The sequence below is a fragment of the Schistocerca americana genome, chromosome 2 (assembly GCF_021461395.2).
Source record: "Schistocerca americana isolate TAMUIC-IGC-003095 chromosome 2, iqSchAmer2.1, whole genome shotgun sequence".
Lineage (NCBI taxonomy): Eukaryota > Metazoa > Arthropoda > Insecta > Orthoptera > Acrididae > Schistocerca > Schistocerca americana.
In genome coordinates this window covers 981,225,354-981,248,430 of record NC_060120.1, presented here as the reverse complement: position 1 = coordinate 981,248,430, position 23,077 = coordinate 981,225,354, and the positions used below count along the sequence as shown (strand labels likewise).

The following is a 23,077-nucleotide window of genomic DNA, read 5'->3' as shown; positions in this document are numbered from 1 at the left end:
CACAGCTCTTGAGGCACCCATTTTAGAGCACTTATTTACTGGACTTCTTTTTCTTGTTTAGATCCACACTACCAGTTCTGAGAGCTGCGTACCCTACAATCTTAAAATAGTGCCGTTACATGTAAGCCACTGTTGTAGGAATCAGAATGACTTTCACTTACAACTTTCGACTTGGTCGTTTTTGGAACTGAGTCCCTTAATATTTCCATAGTACCTGAAAGCCTTAAAGCAGAAAACGACAGAGAAATAAACGAGCGGGGTAGAAAAGCAGACGCATTTCGGAAGAGTGTCAGAAGCCTGAGATGGAGTAAGGATGTACCCTAAATCAGTAAAAAGGTTATATACCGGTCATACTATGTCCCGATTCTCACATATTCATCAGAAACCTGGTTTATGAAAGGAACAGAGAAAAGCAAAGTACAAGCTAGTGAGATAAAATTCTTGATAAACAGTACTGGAGTGACAAAGATAGACAGGTTAAGAAATGAGAGGATCAGAGAGTTAATGAAGGTGGAAACATTAGAGGAGCAGATAGAGAAATCAAGGCTGAGATGGTATGAACACGTTAAGAGAATAGAGGAGAAGAATATACCCAGGAGGGTACACGAGATGAAACAAGAGGAAGACCGAGAGACAGATGGCTGAAAGGAGTAGAGGAATGCGTCCAGAAGAAAGGAGAAGACTGGACCGAGGTGAAGAGTGAGAGATGGTGGCAAGACAAGACGATGGAGAGGCCAATGTTCCATACAGACCCGGCCAGAGGTTGGAAACTGTCCAATATGATGATGATGACCTGAAAGTCTGTAATATGATCAGAGAATCTCCCCGTATGAGAAAAAACTCACATATTTGTAGTTGCATAAACAGTAGAACTAAGTTACAACTTTGATCATCCTGATTTGTTGTATTGTCAAAAGGATTTTTGAATTTCTAATAATTTGCGTATTAAATGCCTAACAACATTCAGAAAGAGGAATAATTTGTACTAGAACTGTGGATTTGTGACAGGATTGTTTTAAGTAAATTAAAACAGCTTAATCATACAGTTATAATAATTTACTTTCACAAGGGTTCAGTCCGTGACGTACGATTACACTTTTGTTTTCAAAGAGGTGAGTGAGCTATAAAGATCCAGTTTCATTTTTCCTGGCTCTTTCTTGCTGTTTATGTCTGTAGCAAACAGCCATTTGGAAATCTGTCTATTAACATTGACGTTTCTGTTTCAGGTACCAGCGCGTCTGACTCTGACGATGGTGAGTATCATTCTACATTTCTACATTCTTCAATACAATGGTAAATACTTTAAGGGGGCGAGGGATGGGGGGGGGGGGGGGAGCGTAAGACACTAGTACCAACGAAGTGAAACTGCATCTTAATTTAACAGCTGACCAGCCAATGTAGGTGGTGGAGCTGCACGTACACAGTCTGACCAAAAATACGCAAACGCCCCTATTTAGTACGGCAACGACCACAAGATGCCACGAGACACGGGCTCGCCAGTGTGAAATGAGTTTAGGACCATTGTCTTGTCGGTAGACACGGTCGTTCACGAGAGCTCAGTGACCTCGAATGCGAACTAGTCAGTCAGTGTCACCTGAGAAATAAATCTATCAGGGATATTTCAACTCTTCCGTAGGTCCACAAGTCGACTGTTGATGATGTGACTGTGAAATGGAAACGAGAAGGTAAGACCACTGCTAAGTTAAGGCCAGGCGTACCTAATGTATTGATGGTCAGGGACCGTCGAGCACTGCGGAGAGTGGTTGTAAACAGTTGCATGAAATCAGCAGATGGAATCACTCGTAAATTCTGCAGTGATACCATCAATCCAGCTTGCACAATGGCTGTGTGCAGGGAGTTAAAAGTAATCGTGGACAATGATCGAAGAGCTCCTCGTCAGCTGCACATTTCCATAGTCATAGCTAAGGGGTGGACAGCGAATGACTGGAAACGAGGCTACACCCTGTGACAATCCGATGGCAAGATTTGGGTTTGGGGAATACTGGAGAACGTTGTCTGCCATCATGTGTAGTCTCAGCAGTCAATTGTGGAGAAGTTAGTGTTACGATATGGGGGTATTTTTCGTGGTCACGGTGTGGTTTACTTAACACGCTTAAGGGAACATCAAATGCGGAAGCACTATGTAGTGTGTACAGTAGAGGAACAGTTGGGACACAATGACTGATTGTATCGGATTGACAATGCACCCTGTCATAAAGCGCCATTTGTGAGCCAATGTTTTGTGGACAATAACAGCCCTGAAAGGGACTGGCCAGCTCAGGGTATAGATCTGAACCCAAAGAAACACCCTTAGGATGAGTTAGAACGACGACTTCGCTCCAGACCCCAGGTCCAACATCACTACATTCTCTAGTTTCGGCTCTTGGGGACTAATACACTGGAATTCAGACACCTCATTGATAGGGTCTCCAGTAGAGCTCTAACCGCCTTATGTCTAAGGGTGGGCGCACCGCTTGTTAATGTCCACTCATTGGACACAGATCAGGAGGTGTGTACATATCAGTGAATCAGCCACGCGTCGCAAAATTCCAATGGGCGCTCACGTCGATTCCATACGATGACGTTTGTCACAGTGAGCAGCACGCCGTCGCCAGTTCTTTGATCACTGACGACGCTGATCGCTACGAACGAATAGGTGGCAACTAGCAAGAGTTTTCTAATTGAGCAAGCCATGGCCCAAAAACAACTCACATTTATCAGGATGAATTATTTCACACGAGTAATTGACAAGTCTACTGAAAATTGCGCTGTATTGTTACACAAATGGCTCTGAGCACTATGGGACTTAACATCTATGGTCGTCAGCCCCCTAGAACTTAGAACTACTTAAACCTAACTAACCTAAGGACATCACACAACACCCAATCATCACGAGGCAGAGAAAATCCCTGATCCCGCCGGGAATCGAACCCGGGAAGCCGGGCGTGGGAAGCGAGAACGCTACCGCACGACCACGAGCTGCGGACTGTTACACAAAATAAGACATGCTTACGTATGTTGACTAATCTGCATTGTCTTTCTTATCTTCCAACACAAAGACACACACAAGTTAATACATATCAGTTTCCCACCTACCCCTACTCTCATTTTCCAAACTGCCACTACAGGTAAAAAGAAAGAGTAACACCCCCCCTCCCACCAACACATAAACGCAAATTTACCCTGTATTGGACTATATTAAAAATGTGCCAATGTACTTGCTTTGTAGATTAAAGTACACTTAAATACTTTCACCGAATTGTTGCTAAAACTGTCTAAGAACCAGCTGACATATAAATAGATATAACTTTTTTCCTTTCTACCATATTTCGTTTCCTTTGACGTAACGAACGGAAATTAACCGGGGGGAGGGTGGGGGGCGGGATAGGGGACTCGTAGCAACATTATTGCTGGTCTACAATTTAAGTATTACAAATAATAAAAGCCGATTTGTACTTGGTTCAAATGGTTCAAATGGCTCTGAGCACTATGGGACTCAACAGCTGAGGTCATTAGTCTCCTAGAACTTAGAACTAGTTAAACCTAACTAACCTAAGGACTTCACAAACATCCATGCCCGAGGCAGGATTCGAACCTGCGACCGTAGCGGTCTTGCGGTTCCAGACTGCAGCGCCTTTGACCGCACGGCCACTTCGGCTGGCCCGATTTGTACTGATGATAAATGTACAAGAAATACAGATGACGATGTCGCGACTGTTGGTGAGGTGTAGCTGTTGCGTCTGTCGAGCAGGCGAAGGATATTTGTGCATGCCCGTCACCTCGGTACACGTAAAGAGTGGAGGGATAAGTAACAATACTGATTAGACGAAGTGTCTACTTCGTGCGTATTGAAGTGGTGTGGAGGGAAGTGAGTGTGCAGTAGGTGGAAGTTTTAAGTGAGACGTTCTGGCCTGTGGTAATAGTATTTGTGGGATAATGAGACCTTGATGTAAGGAGAGGAGACTGTTGTTAATAGGATAGTTGTAGTTTTGGGTAGGAAAGGCAGATCCTGGTAGAGGTCCATTGGGGTAATAAGTGGAGTGGGAGGGACCCAGGGTTCGAAATCACTGAAGAGACAACAGGGAATTTGTAATCAGGATTAGGAGGGCTAAGGATTTATCGATCTAGGAGAGGAAAGAGTTTACTGTGACTTTTATAGCTGTGGAGAATGGTGGGATGATGTAAGCCCACGTGAGGCCGATTGGCAGTTTCAGCCTATTGTGAACTTCCTTTGGATAGTTATTAAGTGGGATCACCAGATTATTTTTTATACGGGACCTGGTCCAAAATATTTTAATGAAGCCTCTACTTAAATTAGTGTTCTCGACCGATATCCTACTGTCTTATTGTGCACGCCTTGTCATCCAGAGATCTTATGCAAAGTTCTTCATTAAAATGCACAGGCAATACTTTTACATGCCACGCTAGGAAAATTCTCCTTTCTTACGATCGATATATTATTCATCAGTTTCCCAATCCCACGCTTATTGTATCAAAATCTTTCTGCAACGCCATTATCTTTTCACTAACAGACAAGTGACAAATATACATTTAGTCGACCGATGGGGCTACCATTACTCATCCTAGACCTTTGGTCTCACCTGCATATTGTGTCCAGCAATGCATTGTCACTAAGATACTTACTCGTCAATACGCTTACAACATTTAGCTCAGTATTGATTCATGGTGTAATATAAATTACAAAAAGGAAGTATTGGTACATCCCGCAATTTTGATACTCAGATATTTAGTTTCATATGAGCAAATATAATGCAGTAATTCCAACATATCTGATCAAATAAACACATACAATGTAAAAGATAAGCACATAAACAGATATATACACAAAATTTATTCATGAAACCTTAATTTTTGTTGGCTACAATGATTGACGTTGTCCCAGGAATGAAATAGAATAATCCAAATACGCCAATTCTGACCAAGGTTTTCCTTTGTCAGGTAATATCGGAAGAACTGAACAACTCCCACTTATTCTCAACTAGAAATCCCTCTTTCCTACTGCTGGCTCGCCTGGTGTTTGAACGATAAGAATCGAGACTCTTAAGCTGGCTCTTAGCTCAAACAGCCCGCTCTGCAGAATGGAGAAAGTGAAAAGTAAAACAGAATGCCAACGAAATTCACTGAGGGCTAGAGACTTATACGCTGAAAGATATCCTCAACCTACTCACCCTACACGACGTCCATTTCAATGTGTATATGATAAATTGCCCCACATGAACTATGGACCTTGCCATTGGTGGGGAGGCTTGCGTGCCTGAGAGATACAGATGGCCGTACCGTAGGTGCAACCACAACGGAGGGGTATCTGTTGAGAGGCCAGACAAACGTGTGGTTCCTGAAGAGGGGCAGCAGCCTTTTCAGTAGTTGCAGGGACAACAGTCTGGATGATTAACTGATCTCGCCTTGTAACACTAACCAAAACGGCCTTGCTGTGCTGGTACTGCGAACGGCTGAAAGCAAGATGAAACTACATCCATAATTTTTCCCGAGGGCATGCAACTTTACTGTATGGTTAAATGATGATGGCGTCCTCTTGGGTAAAATATTCCGGAGGTGAAATAATCCCCCATACGGATCTCCGGGCGGGGACTACTCAAGAGGACGTCGTTATCAGGAGAAAGAAAACTGGCGTTCTACGGATCGGCGCGTGGAATGTCAGATCCCTTAATCGGGCAGGTAGGTTAGAAAATTTAAAAAGGGAAATGGATAGGTTAAAGTTAGATATAGTGGGAATTAGAGAAATTCGGTGGCAGGAGGAACAAGACTTTTGGTCAGGTGAATACAGGGTTATAAATAAAAAATCAAATAGGGGTAATGCTGGAGTAGGTTTAATAAAGAATGAAAAAATAGAAGTGCGGGTAAGCTACTACAGACAGCATAGTGAACACATTATTGTGGCCAAGATAGAAACGAAGCCCGTGCCTAGTACAGTAGTACAAGTTTATATGCCAACTAGCTCTGCAGATGATGAAGAAATTGATGAAATGTATGATGAGATAAAAGAAATTATTCAGGTAGTGAAGGGAGACGGAAATTTAATAATCATGGGTGAATATGGATTGGGGGTAAGAAATGAAAGAGGAAGCCGTCTGGTAGAATTTTGCACAGAGCATAACTTAATCATAGCTAACACTTGGTTCAAGAATCATAAAAGAAGGTTGTACACATGGAAGAATCCTGGAGATACTAGAAGGTATCAGATAGATTATATAATGGTAAGACAGAGATTTAGGAAACAGGTTTTAAATTGTAAGACATTTCCAGGGCCAGATGTGGACTCTGACCACAATCTAGTGGTTATGAACTATAGATTAAAACTGAAGAAACCGCAAAAAGGTGGCAATTTAAGGATATGGGCCTGGATAAACTGACTAAACCAGAGGTTGTACAGAGATTCAGGGAGAACATAAGGGAACAATTGACAGGAATAGGGGGAAAGAAATACAGTAGAAGAAGAATGGGTAACTATGAGGGATGAAGTAGTGGAGGCAGCAGAGGATTAAGTAGATAAAAAAACGAGGGCTAGTAGAAATCCTTGGGTAACAGAAGAAATATTGAATTTAATTGATGAAAGGAGAAAATATAAAAACGCATTAAATGAAGCAGGCAAAAAGGAATACAAACGTCTCAAAAATGAGATCGACAGGAAGTGCAAAATGGCTAAGCAGGGATGGCTAGAGGACAAATGTAAGGATGTAGAGGCTTATCTCACTAGGGGTAAGATAGATACTGCCTACAGGAAAATTAAGGAGAACTTTGGAGAAAAGAGAGCCACTTGTATGAATATCAAGAGCTTAAATGGAAACCCAGTTCTAAGCAAAGAGGGGAAAGCAGAAAGGTGGAGGGAGTATATAGGGGGTCTATACAAGGGGAATGTACTTGGGGACAAATTATGGAAATGGAAGAGGATGTAGATGAAGATGAAATGGGAGATACGATACTGCGTGAAGAGTTTGACTGAGCACTGAAAGACCTGAGTCGAAACAAGGCCGCGGGAGTAGACAACATTCCACTGGAACTGCTGACTGCCTTGGGAGAGCCAGTCCTGGTGAGCAAGATGTATGAGACAGGCGAAACACACTCAGACTTCAAGAAGAATATAATAATTCCAATCCCAAAGAAAGCAGGTGTTGACAGATGTGAAAATTACCGAACTATCAGTTTAATAAGTCACAGCTGCAAAATACTAACACGAATTCTTTACAAACGAATGGAAAAACTGGTAGAAGCGGACCTCGGGGAAGATCAGTTTGGATTCCGTAGAAATGTTGAAACCCGTGAGGAAATACTGGTCCTACGACTTATCTTAGAAAATAGATTAAGGAAAGGCACACCTACGTTTCTATCATCTGTAGTCTTAGAGAAAGCTTTTGACAATGTTGACTGGAATACTCCCTTTCAAATTCTAAAGGTGGTAGTGGTAAAATACAGGTAGCGAAAGGCTATTTACAATTTGTACAAAAACCAGATGGCAGTTATAAGAGTCGAGGGGCATGAAAGGGAAGCAGCGATTGCAAAGGGAGTGAGACAGGGTTGTAGCCTCTCCCCGATGTTATTCAATCTGTATATTGAGCAAGCAGAAAAGGAAACAAAAGAAAAATTGGGAGTAGCTATTAAAATCCGTGGAGAAGAAAAAAAAACTTTGAGGTTCGCCGATGACATTGTAATTCTGTCAGAGACAGCAAAGGACTTGAAAGAGCAGTTGAACGGAATGGACAGTGTCTTGAAAGGAGGATATAAGATGAACATCAACAAAAGCAAAACGAGGATAGTGGAATGTAGTCGAATTAAGTCGGGTGATGCTGAGGGAATTAGATTAGGAAATGAGACACTTAAAGTAGTAAAGGAGTTTTGCTATTTGGGAAGCAAAATAACTGATGATGGTCGAAGTAGAGAGGATATAAAATGTAGACTGACAATGGCAAGGAAAGCGTTTTTGAAGAAGAGAAATTTGTTAACATCGAGTATAGATTTAAGTGTCAGGAAGTCGTTTCTGAAAGTATTTGTATGGAGTGTAGCGATGTATAGAAGTGAAACATGGACGATAAATAGTTTGGACAAGAAGAGAACAGAAACTTTCGAAATGTGGTGCTACAGAAGAATACTGAAGATTAGATGGATAGATCACATAACTAATGAGGAGGTATTGAATACAATTGGGGAGAAGATGAGTTTGTGGCACAATTTGACAAGAAGTAGGGACCGGGTGGTAGGACATGTTCTGAGGCATCAGGGATCACAAATTTAGCATTGGAGGGTAGCGTGGAGGATAAAAATCGTAGAGGGAGACCAAGAGATGAATATACTATGCAGATTTAGAAGGCTGTAGTTTGCAGTAAGTACTGGGAGATGAAGAAGTTTGCGCAGTATAGAGTAGCATGGAAAGCTGCATCAAACCAGTCTCAGGACTGAAGACCACAACAACATCAACAACAACATGATAAATTGAAAAGAACTGGATCTTTAACGCATCGGAAACATATCCAGTAAAGAAAAGTTACTAACGAGGAAACGGAAATTGGTACTCTTGCCGCTATGGTTCGAGATCCTTGTGTTAGTTCGCGTCAAGTCACAAGGGAATCTGGCATGAGCCAGAGAAGTTTTGTTCGTGTTCTGCATCGCCATAAATATCATCCATACCATATCAGTCTCCACCAAGAATTAATTGGTACGTATTGTATGCGTCGCATTGAATTCTGCCGATGGGGTCAACTTCAGATTCAGAGTGATGACACATTTATTAATTTGATTTTATTTACTGACAAGGCTATTTTCTCGAACCATGGAAATGTTAATTTGCATAACGTGCATTACTGGGCAACTGAAAATCCATGTTTGTTGTGCGGCAGGTTGCACACCGGAGACTCTGGTCGCTGAATGTATGATGTGGGATTCTGGAGAAGAAATTTATAGACTCCTATTTCGTCGAAGGAAATCTTAATGGTAGGAAGTACACCACATTCCTGCAAGAAACATTATTGCTCTTATTGGAAGAAATACCTTTAGGAACAAGGAACAGAAGGTGGTATTAACACGATAGGTGTCCGGCACATATTTCGCTGATGGCTAGAAATGAGTTGCAGAGACAATCTCCAAGTCGTTGAATTGGACGCGGAGGAGATGTGTCGTGGTCGGCTCGTTCGCCAGACTTGACGCCTCTGGATTTTTTCTTGTGGGAATTCGTAAAAGACATTGTTTATAAAGACGTTCCAACTACACCTGAAGAAATGTGAGAGTTGTGATAAGGAATACCATTCAATCCATGATAAGGAGATTGCAGCACTACATTGATACCAATGATCATCACTTCGAAACACCTTCTGTAAATGGACGTTCACGCCACCTGTGTGACCTTCGGTGGACTTCAAATACCTTCCTGTTACAAATCAGTGGATTCGTCTCGATAGCCGCTATCAGGATATAAGTACCAAGCTATAGCATTCCATTTAAAAAACACAAAGTTGACCTTCATATCTCTGAAGCGACCCCACCTAGCAACAAAAATCCAATATCATATTATGGTCCCCGTTTTTCCATGCAACTTTTGTCCCACAAACTTTTCAGCTCCTGTCATACTTTCGGAGTTTTTCTTGGTGGCAGTAGTTAGTGACTCACCCTGCATGTATAGAAGAAGCAATGAGGGAAACAAAAGAAAGCTTCGAGAGTGGGATTAAAATTAAGGGTGAAAGGACAATGATAAGATTCGCTGATGACATTGCTATCCTCAGTGAAAGTGGAGAAGAACTGCAGTATGTGTTGAATGTAATAAACAGTCCAATGAATACGAAATATGGATTGAGAGTAAACTGAAAAAAGGCGAAAGTAATAAGGAGTAGCAGAAATGAGAACAGCGAGAAACTTAACTTGAGGACTGGGACCCCGAAGTAGCTGAAGTTACGGAATTCTACTACCTAGGCAGGAAATTAATCTTCGACAGACGGAGTGTGGAGGACATAAAAAGCAGACCAGCACTGGTCTAAAGGACATTCCTAGAAAAGAGTAGTGTGCTAGTATCAAACATACGTTCTTAACTTGAGGACGAAATCTCTGAGACTGTACCCTTATAGCGCAGCATTGTGTAGTAGTGAGACACGGACTGTGGGAAAACTAGAACAGAAGAGAATCGAAGCCTTTGAGATGTGGTGCGACAGATGAATGTTGACAACTGGGTGTACCGATAAGGTAAGGGATGACCTGGTTCTCCGCAGAATCGACGAGAAAAAGGAAAACACTTACAAGGTTACAAGGAGAAGGAACATCTGTTAAGGCATCAGCGGATAACTTCCATGGTAAAAACTGCAGAGGAAGATGGAGATTGGAATACACTCAGCAAATAATTGGAGACGTAGGGTTCAAGTGCTACTCTGAGATGAAGAGGTTGGCGCAGGAGAGAAATGCTTGGCGGACCGCATCAAACCAGTCAGAAGATTCATATGAAACTGAATTAAAAGTAGTTCCCATCTTTCAATACTATTCAACGTTTTCAGGAGGTTTACATTGCTTTGTAGGCAAATGAGATTACGTCTGCTTCACTAATAAGATCATAGGAGTAAAAATTAGTCACCCCAGTGCTCACACACAGATGAATCGTTAAACATTTACGGACGGTGTAGCTATCTGGCAGCATACTCAATTGTTCGCACACTACCCCTGTGTGAGCATAAGGAAGTATCGATCAGTAAGACATTTACGTTTCAGCCGGACACTCTACATAAATATTGGTAAATGTAACGCCTTGCCCATGATCACTGGACGTGTGAAGTTACTGAATTTCTTGGCGTTTCGCGGCGGACTGTTCAACTTGTCTACAAGCGATGGTGACCAGGAAACAGACGTCAGAACTGTGGTCGGGAAAAGAACATTAGTGAGACCGCGGAAGGATTTCATGGCTGTTGAATAAAAATCGCTTCCAAACCCGACAGGAACAGCTGCAGGCTTTGTATGAAGGACCATCCCCGCCAGTTAGCGAGAGAACATTGCGATGTGAGCTGTATGCAGCGAACATTTGGAGTCAGAGTCCTAAGAGGCTATTTCTCACAAAGGCACATAAGGCTGCGCGTCTGCAGTGGGCTAGACATATAACGTGTACAGTAGGTGACTGGAGGAATGTATGTGATCTGACGAGTCAAAGTTTTGTCTGTACTCAAATAGTAGATATCTTAGGTGTTGCGAAACAACTCAAATCACTTATGGGGAGCCGGAACGATCCATCTCCTCCATGTTAATTTTAGCAAATAGAAGGAACATATTTTCTAAAACCATTAAACAAATGGTTCAAATGGCTCTGAGCACCATGGGACTTAACTTCTGAGGTCATCAGTCCACTAGAACTTAGAACTACTTAAACCTGACTAACCTAAGGACATCACACACATCCATGCCCGAGGCAGGATTCGAATCTGCGACCGTAGCGGTCGCGCAGTTCCAGACTGTAGCGCCTGGAACCGCTCTGCCACCCCGGCCGGTGTGGGATCCTTACCAGGTAGCATTTACGGAGGACATCAAAAAAGTATAGAGGAGGGCAGCTCATTTCATGTTATCACGGAGTAGGCGTGAGAGTGTCACTGATATGATACGCGAGTTGGGCTGGCAGTCACTGAAACAAAGACGGTTTTCTTTGCGGCGAGATCTATTTACTAAATTTCAATCACCAACTTTCTCTTCAGAATGTGAAAATATTTTGTTGACACCCACCTACGTAGGGAGAAATGATCATCATAATAAAATAAGAGAAATCAGAGTTCGAACGGAAAGATTTAGGTGTTCCTTTTTCCCACGCACCATTGGAGTGTGGAATGGTAGAGAAGTAGTATGAAAATGGTTCGATGAACCCTCTGCCAGGCTCTTAAGTGTGAATTGCGGAGTTGGAGGTGAGCCACCAGCAGTGGTGGATGTGGGGAGAGAGATGGCGGAATTTTGAGAGCGGACGATCTGGACGTGTGTCCATCAGAAAGAGTAAATTTGTAATATTGGATATCATGGACTGGTATATATATTATGACTTTTGAACACTATTAAGGTAAATACATTGTTTGTTCTCTATCAAAATCTTTCATTTGCTAACTATGCCTATCAGTAGTTAGTGCCTTCAGTAGTTTGAATCTTTTATTTAGCTGGCATTAGTGGCGCTCGCTGTATTGCAGTAGTTCGAGTAATGAAGATTTTTGTGAGGTAAGTGATTCATGAAAGTTATAGGTTAATGTTAGTCAGGGCCATTCTTTTGTAGGGATTATTGAAAGTCAGATTGCGTTGAGCTAAAAAATATTGTGTGTCAGTTTAAGCACAGTCACGTATAATTTTTCTAAGAGGACGTTTCACGCGCTGCTTCCTGGACGCGGGGAGACGCGCCGGCCCCGGATCGAATCCGCCCGGCGGATTAACGACGACGGCCGGTGTGCCGGCCAGCGTGGATGTGGTTTTTAGACGGTTTTCCACATCCTACTAGGCGAATACCGAACTGGTCCCCACGTCCCGCCTCAGTTACACGACTCGCAGACATCTGAAACTCATTCACAGTATTTCACGATTTACACTAGACGCAGACAGCTGGGGTACACTGCTTCCGTCCTGGGGGCGGCATCAGGCCACCCATTAAAATTAACCATGCCAATTCCGTACTTAACCCTACCGACCCTGCGCACTATGTGGGATAAAGGCGGTAGCAAAAGAAAGAAAGAAAGAAAAGAAAGAATGACACGCATGTAAGAAGAAAGAAAAGCCTCCTTCCACTCCTATAGGATGTGGCTCAAAAACTCTGAGCTCTATAAATGACTGGATTTTAAATAAACTTTTCAAATCATTTGGCCAGGGAATGAAACACAAACAAAAAACGTAACAACTGTCTTGGTCAAAGGGGTTGAGCACAAAGGAGGAGCTAGAATGAGGCGTAAGATATGCAAATCTCTACATACCTTACCCACATGCCTCATCCACATCTTGTGTGAATCAAAATCATTTATCATCTGATCAAGTAATTTGCCGTCATTTATCAATGCACATGCTGTCCAGAATCATCCCACCCCGAATTGTAGAATGCAGCTGCTATAAACGTCTGATCTACGATGACTATATACCCACGAGTGTAATAACCACCCAAGAAGACCACACTGCATCCCAACCCGCAATGCCGACTATTATTTGACGTCTGAAACCCATCCTACCCGGCCCACTCATATCAATGCGAGAGAAAGCCACCTCGCAACAAAACTTAATTGATAATCCTCAGACAGTACCATGTTGTTTCTTCTGTTATGGAAGTTATCTATTCCTCTACTTGAATACTGCCAATATCATTCAACGAGTCACAGTGGATGCCACACTGCATTCCATCTGAATTCCAAAACCACTGCCAAATCATTTTCTCAAGGATATATCGTAGACTTAGCATATTTCCATCCCACCCTGCGCAGCATGGGAAGTTCTTTACTCTTTACTCCAACCCTTACAATACCCCCCTAGCAAACACCTTCCTCCAGTTCACATCCCTAAACCGCGCCGTAATAACATCCTAATTGGATTTCCCTCCACCCGATCCTCTTACCAGCAGTCATCAAAACTGGAACTGATCATCGAGCCTCAACACTATCATCATCAAAATCTGATAGGAGTCATGGACATCACAATCTAAATCAACTTTACCACATAAAGAACAGACCTTCTTTAGCAAGTCTGCATTTTGCTCGGCTTTTAATGGTCCGTTTCAACTTGTTCTTCTGTAATAAATGCTTATTGCTCGAGGGAAGCTGCTACAAATGGAACGAAATGGCAATAAAGAAAAACCAAATCTTGAATATACTTGAAGTCCAGAGACGCCTCTTTCTACTGTAGCCAGCCAGCTATGGACATGGCGCTTCTTCTAAGGGCATGACGATAGATGCTCGGTAGTCTAGAAACGTCTGTATGGAGAGAGACATACGCCTATTTCTTGTTTCGCTCACCCGTAAACATGACAACAGTATAAAGCATATGGGTTCAAGGCGAACATGTATCTCACATAATGTAAGGAATGGAAACTGTGACGGACTTGTTCAACACGCGCTACCTCTCTAAGTTTTGCACACTTTATAGTGCCTTAAATATACTTACATTTCAAACAAACTGTTCTTTCTCTTTCAGGATCCTGTTCAAGTTTCGGGTTCGGGGAAGAGCGTAAGTACCAAAACTGGTTTTTGCGTTAAAAAGAAATCACGAAGCGGTGTGCATGCATGTCTTGGTCACGTTAACTTTACGTGTACAGCTTTCGGTACACTGTATAGGGTGAGAGCGAACTCCACTGACAGAATGTCACAGACAGAAGTTATGGTTTCTGAAAAGGAGTTCGAAGGTGAAGAGTAAACTGGGCACTGCTATTGTACCGTAAGTGAATACTAGTTTATTTCCGAACAACGGACACCGGACAGCTTAATATCTGCACTGTCGTGTAAATATTTTCAGTGCAAAACGGAGAAAAAGATAAATGAGTGTAAGTGATGAAACTAAATGCTATTACTATAACCAGCCATCACTCACCATGGAATCTAGTACCAAAATACTAAGAAAACATCCCTGTTCAACCTCCGAAATTTTGACGGTGGAGTTAGTGGTCACCTTGCATGCCACCACAGTACTGTATTTTAAACTGTATTTTGCTTTCGAACAGCTCGTCCACGTTAATATTGTAGGGGCAGAGGATATCTCTTGTCTATAAATTTCTGCGACCATCCATTTGCAACAAAATGTCTCGGAAGCACTACATTATTTATAAATAAATTGTTTGATGTACGAGACAACCTATGGTAAGTCAGCGATGACTGCTAACTACATCCAGACCAGTGAGGTAGTCGCCTTTGGATTCAAGCTGATGGGGCAATTGCAGGTCACCTGTGTTCAGTGACGATTGGGTCGACATCACTGTAACTTCTTCACTGTTAAAACTTCGTTGTAGGGTCCATCCATTGATGTGGTATTGTCCAGTTTGCTCTGCATCCTCCTTTTCACGCACGTTAGTTCCACGGAATGGTGGAAGAAGTGTAGGGCGATTTACCTCGCTGGAATGAGTCAGTTTGTAAAACGTCAGGTGGCGGGATAAGGCTCTAGTGAGTATGTGCAGTGGCTAAGTTTACTTTAGTTGTTTGCGTGGTCCATGGATCGTAACCGCGGCCTATCGCTACGCTGTGGGACGAGTCAGTTTTAAATATGTGGTGCACTTTCATGGGGGAAAATATGGCAACATGCTGACCGTTTACATAATTACTAGTTTCTGCTGTTTCGGACTGTGTGCTGCATCCGAAAATCGCTCTAGTTGCTACAGAGCATTGAGTTCACTGCCGATTTCGGCTTTTTCATTAGGCCATTTCCGAGCTCAGCCCCACCTATCACTTCTTCCCTTATTGCTGGAGAACAACATCAACATATCAAAAACTTAAAAAGGAGAAATGTGGTGGGTCGAGCTAAATTACTGGTCAATTGCACTTTTCATTAGACATTTGTTTTCAGATACACAAATGATACGAAGACGGTTTTGGTTGATGAATTTTTGCTCTGTTAACATCAAATTACAAAATGGCAACTAAGAGCATTGAGTTCACTACCGATTTCGGCTTTTTCATTAGGCCATTTCCGAGCTCAGCCCCACCTATCACTTCTTCCCTTATTGCTGGAGAAGAAAATACATTATCAACATATCCAAAACTTAAAAAGGAGAAATGTTGTGGTGGGTCGAGCTAAATTACTGGTGAATTGCACTTTTCATTAGACATTTGTTTTCAGATACACAAATGATTTGTTTTCAGATACACAAATGACACGAAGACGATTTTGGTTGATGAATTTTTGCTCTGTTAACATCAAAATACAAAATGGCAACCAAGAATCTCAGCCAACATATAAAAGTATGAAACAGTCAACACAGTGATGAAAATACTGTCTTTTTGAGATACTTAATCCAGTCCGTACTTGAACTGACTTAGTGATTCGCCAGAGAGGAATTCTTCCTACCTGTTATGTGATTCTGATCTCATAGTTTTATGTATACCTGCACATCCGTAGCAGCGCTGTCGGATGTCTATATTTTACGTAATGTAGCGGGAAAACGGAAAACTTTTTTTTTTTTGCAAATAATTTTATGTGACATGTCATTATGGTGCGTTTATTTGAGAAACACCGTAAAATGAAGTTGTTCACACTAATTACAAGCTAACTACCGATGGCATGAGAGCCTGGTCTACCGAATGACTAGATCGAAATGCGTCCTTTCGGCGACTGCCGTCTGTAAACTGAGCATACAATCGATATAAAATTGTGCATCAGCGGTTATAATAAAGTTACTCATCCATTTATTAGTAAACATTTCCTGGGTGTCTAAAATTACTAAAAGATAGTAGTTATGACCGGTACACTCCTAATGTCTGAGTGGTAAAAGGCAACTTTTGCTAGCACTTATTTGTTAATAACAATTTCTTGAGAGTAAATGTACTTTCCTTACGTAATTGTCATTGCTGACTTCACGAGCGATTTCTGCATCGGTACCTCATCCCACTGGCTCTGAAAGCTGCAGATAGCCAACCGCCTCTGCTAACCAGCGTGGGATCCTACCGCTCTCTCCTTACTCAGTACGTACTGCAGCGCCGCTGACACATTCACTTCACATACGCATATGAAATAGCAAAACCGGAGATAAAGTGAAATGCGTTTTTATCTACAAATAATGGGTACCTTACAGACATTTCAACTGTTGCCTCCACATCAACAAATACTAACAATTTCTGGCAAATGGTGGCATATGGTGTACTGGGAAATCTTCAACAGCATTCAGTATCGCTACTCACATGTAACAACGGTAAAGCAACCTAACATTTAAATGGCAATCTTAAAATGAATAAGTATTAACGCAAAGCACTAACCACTAAGGACTTATCAGCTAAATCTGCACATAGCATGATTGGTTACAAACTACGCTGCAAGGTCTCTTTACTTAAAACTACCCCATGGAGATATCATTTGTTAAAAAAAAAGGGGGGGGGTTCGTTTGCTAAGTACCCTGTGCATTTAAATGCCGTTAATATCACACAAATCCCTATAGAGCTCACAACGTGCTCAAGGACAAATGCCTTCGGTAAACAGGAAGGCCATAATAACCGTCCAATCAGAACATGCTACGCAAGGTAACTGTTCAAAAATGACTCCTGTGACGTAAGATATGTCCCAGAAGGAACTAAAATCTCTGAATAACATGTAGCAGAGCTCTCAATATACAGCCTCTTCTTTCAGAACTGGCTGTCGTGGCGATGTCCCTTACAAATAAGACTTGTGTCTGCTATTGCTGGCTGATAGATATTACTTCTTTGTTTAGATTACGATATAACGAAATGCAGAAGACACCGTTCGAGAAAATTTCACTTCTGTCAGGAATGTGACGAGCTCGGTCAAAAATAAGTAACGTTACGCATCATTTACTGTAGATAATCGTGAGGCGCTTCCAGGAACAACTTCAGTAAATGTCCTGGATTTATGTGTGTCCCTCAATACGAGCGCCCTTCAAAAAATACATATATACGGAAGTCATACTTAGGGAAGTCAAATTCTTTCCCATTTCAGTTCAGTATGATGAAGGTCATTATACACTGAAGCGCCAAAGAAACTGGTATAGGCACTCTTATTCCAATACAGAGATATGTAAACAGGCACAATACGGCGCTTCGATCAGCAACGCCTATATAAGACAAGTGTATGACGCATCTGTTAAATCAGTTACTGCTGCTAAAAAGGCGGGTTATCAAGATTTAAGCGAGTTTGAGCGTGGTGTTATAGTCGGCGCACGAGCGATGGGACACAGTATCTCCGAGGTAGCGATGAAGTGGATATTTTCCCATACGACCCTTTCACGAGTGTACCGTGAATATTAGGAATCCGGTAATACATCAAATTTCCGATACTGTTGCGGCCGGAAGAAGATCCTCCAAGAGCGACGACGGTGGAGAATCGTTCAACGAGACAGAAGCGCAACACTTCCGCAAATGGCTGTAGAGTTCAGTGCAGGGCCATCAACAAATGTCAGCGTGCGAACCATTCAACAAAACATCAGCGATATGCGCTTTCTGAGCTGAAAGCCCACTCGTAAACTCTTGATGACTGCACGACACAAAGCTTTACACCTCGCCAGGGCCCGTCAACACCAACATTCGACTGTTGATGACTGGAAACGTGTTGCCTGAACGGACGAGTCTCGTTTCAAATTGTATCGAGCGGATGGACATGTATGGGTATGGAGAAAACCTCATGAATCCATGGATCCTGCTTGTCAGCAGGGGACTGTTGAAGCTGGTGGAGTTTCTGTAATGGTGCGAGGCGCGCGCAGTTAGAGTGATATGGGACCCCTGACACGTCTAGATAGGTGACACGTGCGTAAGAATCCTGTTTGATCACCTGCATCCACTCATGTCCATTGTGCATTCCGACGGACTTGGGCAATTCCAGCAGGACAATGCGTCATCCCACACGTCCAGAATTGCTATAGAGTGGCTCCAGGAACACACTTCTAAGTTTAAATACTTCTGCTGGACACAAAACTCCCCAAACATCTCATTATTGAGTATATATAGGATGCTACGCAACGTACTGCTCAGAAGAGATTCCCCCCCTCCCTCGTACTCTTACGGATTTATGGACAGTCCTGCAGGATTCATGGTGTCAGCTCCCTCCAGCACTACTTCAGATATTAATCGAGTCCATGCTAGGTCGTGTTGCGGCACTTCTGTGTGATCGCTGGGGCCCTACACGATATTAGGAAGGTGGACCAGTTTCTTTGGCTTTTCAGTGCATGAAGCAGACAGTTCGGAAGTCGCCACTGGGAGACTTACGTACGCCAAATTTTTCTACCAAGTCCTGTATCAACAGATACCAAAGGAATCACAGTTCGCTTCTGAATCGCCTCATATGCGTAGTACTGGCCTGTACTTACGGGTGGGAATCAAACAACGAATAATTACAATTATTAATCAAGGTTGATCATGGAGCAGTAGGTGAGCAGCAAGTTACATCGCTGGGATGTGCCCAAATATGATTTGACAATTGAAATAAGTTGTGGTTCAAATGGTTCAAATGGCTCTGAGCACTATGGGACTTAACATCTGAGGTCATCAGTCCCCTAGAACTTAGAACTGCTTAAACCTAACTAACCTAAGGACATCACACACAGTCATACCAGAGGCAGGATTCGAATCTGCGACCGTAGCTGTCGCGCGGTTCCAGACTGAAGCGCCTAGAACCGCACGGCCACACCGGCCGGCCAACATCTGCATGATGTGTATGTTACTGATACCCCCATTTTTCAAGACGACAGCAGCAGGATACATCGCAGTGGAAGAAAATGTGAACGGTTTTGTAAACACTCGCCGGCCGATGAAATAAGTTGTGCACCAAAGGTTTAACGTTTTTGTACAAAGATCAAAGGAAAGTAGTTCACTACAGTTGACCATAAGGTTTCACATGTTGACGAGACGTCAAAAACTAGAGGAGTGTTTTGTTTTTCAAACACTACTAGAAGTAAAGGACGAGAGCGATGGTTGCGATTCAAGATGACCAACGGTGGAACGTGACTCGATGATAGAAAGGGCATAGACGGCATCATCTCGAAGCGTGGATCCGTGCCGGCGATTCATATTTCGATTCTGTAAATTGTGAAGATAATTTACACTTCGCTAATGCCAAACATTAGTGTACTGAGGTGACAAGATATGGGATAGCGGTGTGCATGTATGCAGATTGCGGACATACGAAGTATAAAACTGCAGTGCGTATGTGTAGTTGTCAGCTGTAATAAGGTGATTCATATGAAAAGTTTTCCGACATGATTGTAGGCGTACGACGGAAATTAAATGACTTTGAACGCGGAATAGTGGTTAGAGCTTGAAGCATGGAACGTTCCTTTTCGGGAATCGTTAGGAGATTCAGCATTCCAAGCTCCCAAGTGTCAAGAGCATTCCGAGAATACCTTATTTTAGGCATTGCCTCTAACCACGGGCGTCCGCCCATCCTGATTTAGGTTTTCCGTGATTTCTCTAAATCGCTTAAGACAGATGCCGCTTTCCTTCTCCTTCCTTCCAGAATCCGAGCTTGTGCTCCGTCTCGAATGACCTCGTTGTTGACGGGACGTTAAACAGTGATCTTGTTTCCTGATCTTCCTCTCACCACGGACAACGCAGCAGCCGACGGCCTTCACTTAACGATCGAGAGCAGCGGCGTTTGCGAAGTGTTGTCAGTGCTTACAGACAAGCAACTCTGCTTGAAGTAACCACGGAAATCAATGTGGGACGTACGACAAGCATATACGTTAGAACAGTGGGGTGAAATTTGGTGTAAAGGGGTAAGGCAGAGCAGACGACCGAAGCGAGTCCGTTTGCTAACAGCAAGACATCGCCTGCAGCGCCTCTCCTGGGCTTGTGAACATATCGGTTGGACCCTAGACGACTGTAAAACTGTGGCTTGGTCACATGAATCCCGGTTTCAGTGGTTAAGAGCTGATAGTAGGATTCGAGTATGGCGCAGACCCCACGAAGTCATGGACGCAAGTTGTCGGCTGTGTGTACAAGGAATTGATTTCATCCTCTGGTCCAACTGGATCGATCACTTCGTAGAAATGGTTATGTTCGGCTACTGTGAGACCACTTTCAGCCAAACGATGGAAGTATTATGGATGCGACACGTCACTGGGCCACAATTTTTCGCGATTAGTTTGAAGAATATTCTGGACAATTGGAGCGAATGGTTTTACGAAATTAATGTAGGCTATGGTAAGCAGGGAAAAAACGATTAGAGGAAAACTACTAAAAAGGAACACAGACGAAAATATGGTCAGAACGAGTTAGTGGTGTTCGATTTTAAAGTGGATCAAGAGTTTAGAGTTAACAAATGTGTCTCAATGATAAGAAATTATAATTGTCCTGTACGATGTTTCAACTTGTTTTATAGGTAATACTGCAGAATGAAGGCCAGCAGGCTCACTTCACAGTGGCCGTGAACAGCAGCCCTTGAGTGCTGGTACCCAGTGCTAAAGTTAAGACCCGTTGGAGTTGCCTAGAGTGGCGAAAGAAAACACTTAGAAGGGATCTTCCATTGGCAGCACCGTATCAGGACCCAAATCATCAGGCCTAGCGGCGGCTTGTAGGCTAGCTACTAGGCTGATGACACTGCTAGGTGGTCTAAACTACTTGGACCACATGGGAGAGTCAACTGGTGTGGAGTCCGCTACTGTATCTGTTACAGTCGAAAGACGTGGAATCACTCGTAGTACGAACACAAGTACTGCTAACGGCTGAGCGGTCAATATTTATAGTTGCTGTGCCCCAAGTGACATAAATCACCACCGAAGCATAGAGTTGTGCTACAGCATGTGGAAACCCTGTCTCACGTGAGTGTGCAGCATCTCTGTGGCCTTCACAGTAATCACTCAACCTCTAACACTGTTCACACCCCTTTGTTCTCTACTAGGCCTGCTGTCAACATTAATGCATGCTGATGGCTGTTCTGTCAGAGAGAATTGAAATTGTAGTTGTGCTGACGTAAACTGTGGCCAGTGCAGCGGTCAGCAATTAGGTTGCAAGAAGATCGATAATAGGCGCTGAATCAAGTGCGAATATCAGGGGAAAGGCCAAAGACAGACTCGCAAGCAATGCGCCGCCAACGACCTCTGACTGCCAGGACTTAGATCAACGCCGCACACTGGAGGGCCACATCAGTCACAGACAGTCAGCCCAGTGGCAGAGAGGCAGTCCCAGTCAACGCAGTTAGTAGCTCAGTTACTATTCTAGTGGCATCTGTCAGTTCACATCACTGGCTATGTGAGTGTAGTGTTTATAGCAGGACTAGTACTTCACCAACAGCAGTGCCTCTGAGGCAGACTCTCTTCGTTGCAGGGTGCTGTGCCAGCAGTATTTTGGCACCTGGCATAGGATTTCGCAGGCAGCTTTCTTACACATCTCACCACAGGCTGCAAAGTCTCAACTGTGTCTGCTGCCACAACAATGTACACACATTAGGCGGGTATGTACATGACTAGTTTTGTGTCATCTCGTTGCCACTGTCGAATCTTGTATCATGCGAAGCAAGGAGAGGATGTTGTTTGGTGGCTAGTATCCCCTTTTTACAATGCAAGCTGCTCACAGGTGTTAACACGGTTCTTTACTAACCAGAACAGAAAGCTACTTATCTTTAAGCTAGTCCATGTGTTGTGGTACGAGTTATTCCATAATAGTCCACATTAGCATCACTGTTGGTGAAGTACTAGTCCTGCTATAAACACTACACTCACATGGCCAGTGATGTGAACTGACAGATGCCACTAGAATAGTAACTGAGCTGCTAACTGCGTTGACTGGGACTGCCTCTCTGCCACTGGGCTGACTGTCTGTGACTGATGTGGCCCTCCAGTGTGCGGCGGTGATCTAAGTCCTGGCAGTCAGAGGTCGTTGGCGGCAGATTGCTTGCGGGTCTGTCTTTGGCCTTTCTCCTGATATTCGCACTTGATTCAGCGCCTATTATCGATCTTCTTGCAACCTATTTGCTGACCGCTGCACTGGCCACAGTTTACGTCAGCACAACTACAATTTCAATTCTCTCTGACAGAACAGCCATCAGCATGCATTAATGTTGACAGCAGGCCTAGTAGAGAACACAAGGGGTGTGAACAGTGTTAGAGGTTGAGTGATTACTGTGAAGGCCACAGAGATGCTGCACACTCACATGAGACAGGGTTAACCACACCTGACAGAATTATTTATTTCAAGTTTCTGCTACCAGTCAGTTTTTATTTTATGCTTAATTTAACATAATGCAACATGTTCTGTTCATCTTCAGGTGTTTATACACACATGCATACATACATAGAGAAACGTTACTTAAAAATAAACAGTCTTAAACTAGATTAATCTAGAACATTTTGTCCATTGTTTTTTTACTGTAGTTGCTGGTGTGGCGTTTTGGGGGAAGGAGGGGGGCAGTGTATAGATATAAATCGAAATCGGTGATGTCTTCTGCTGGTTTTCTTCTTTATGGTTGACTATGTACATCACAGCCTTTATAG

At 43.1% G+C, this 23,077-nt stretch overlaps 1 protein-coding gene across 1 annotated transcript in view; it reads left to right on the top strand.

The window, feature by feature from the left end:
- LOC124594924 (carbonic anhydrase 1-like) overlaps window positions 1-23,077 on the top strand; it is a 71,954-nt gene that overhangs the window by 11,735 nt on the left and 37,142 nt on the right. Inside the window, exons 2-3 of the mRNA XM_047133416.1 lie at window positions 1,227-1,253; window positions 14,137-14,169. Of these exons, the coding sequence (XP_046989372.1) occupies window positions 1,227-1,253; window positions 14,137-14,169 (60 nt within the window). The remainder of the gene's footprint in view (window positions 1-1,226; window positions 1,254-14,136; window positions 14,170-23,077) is intronic.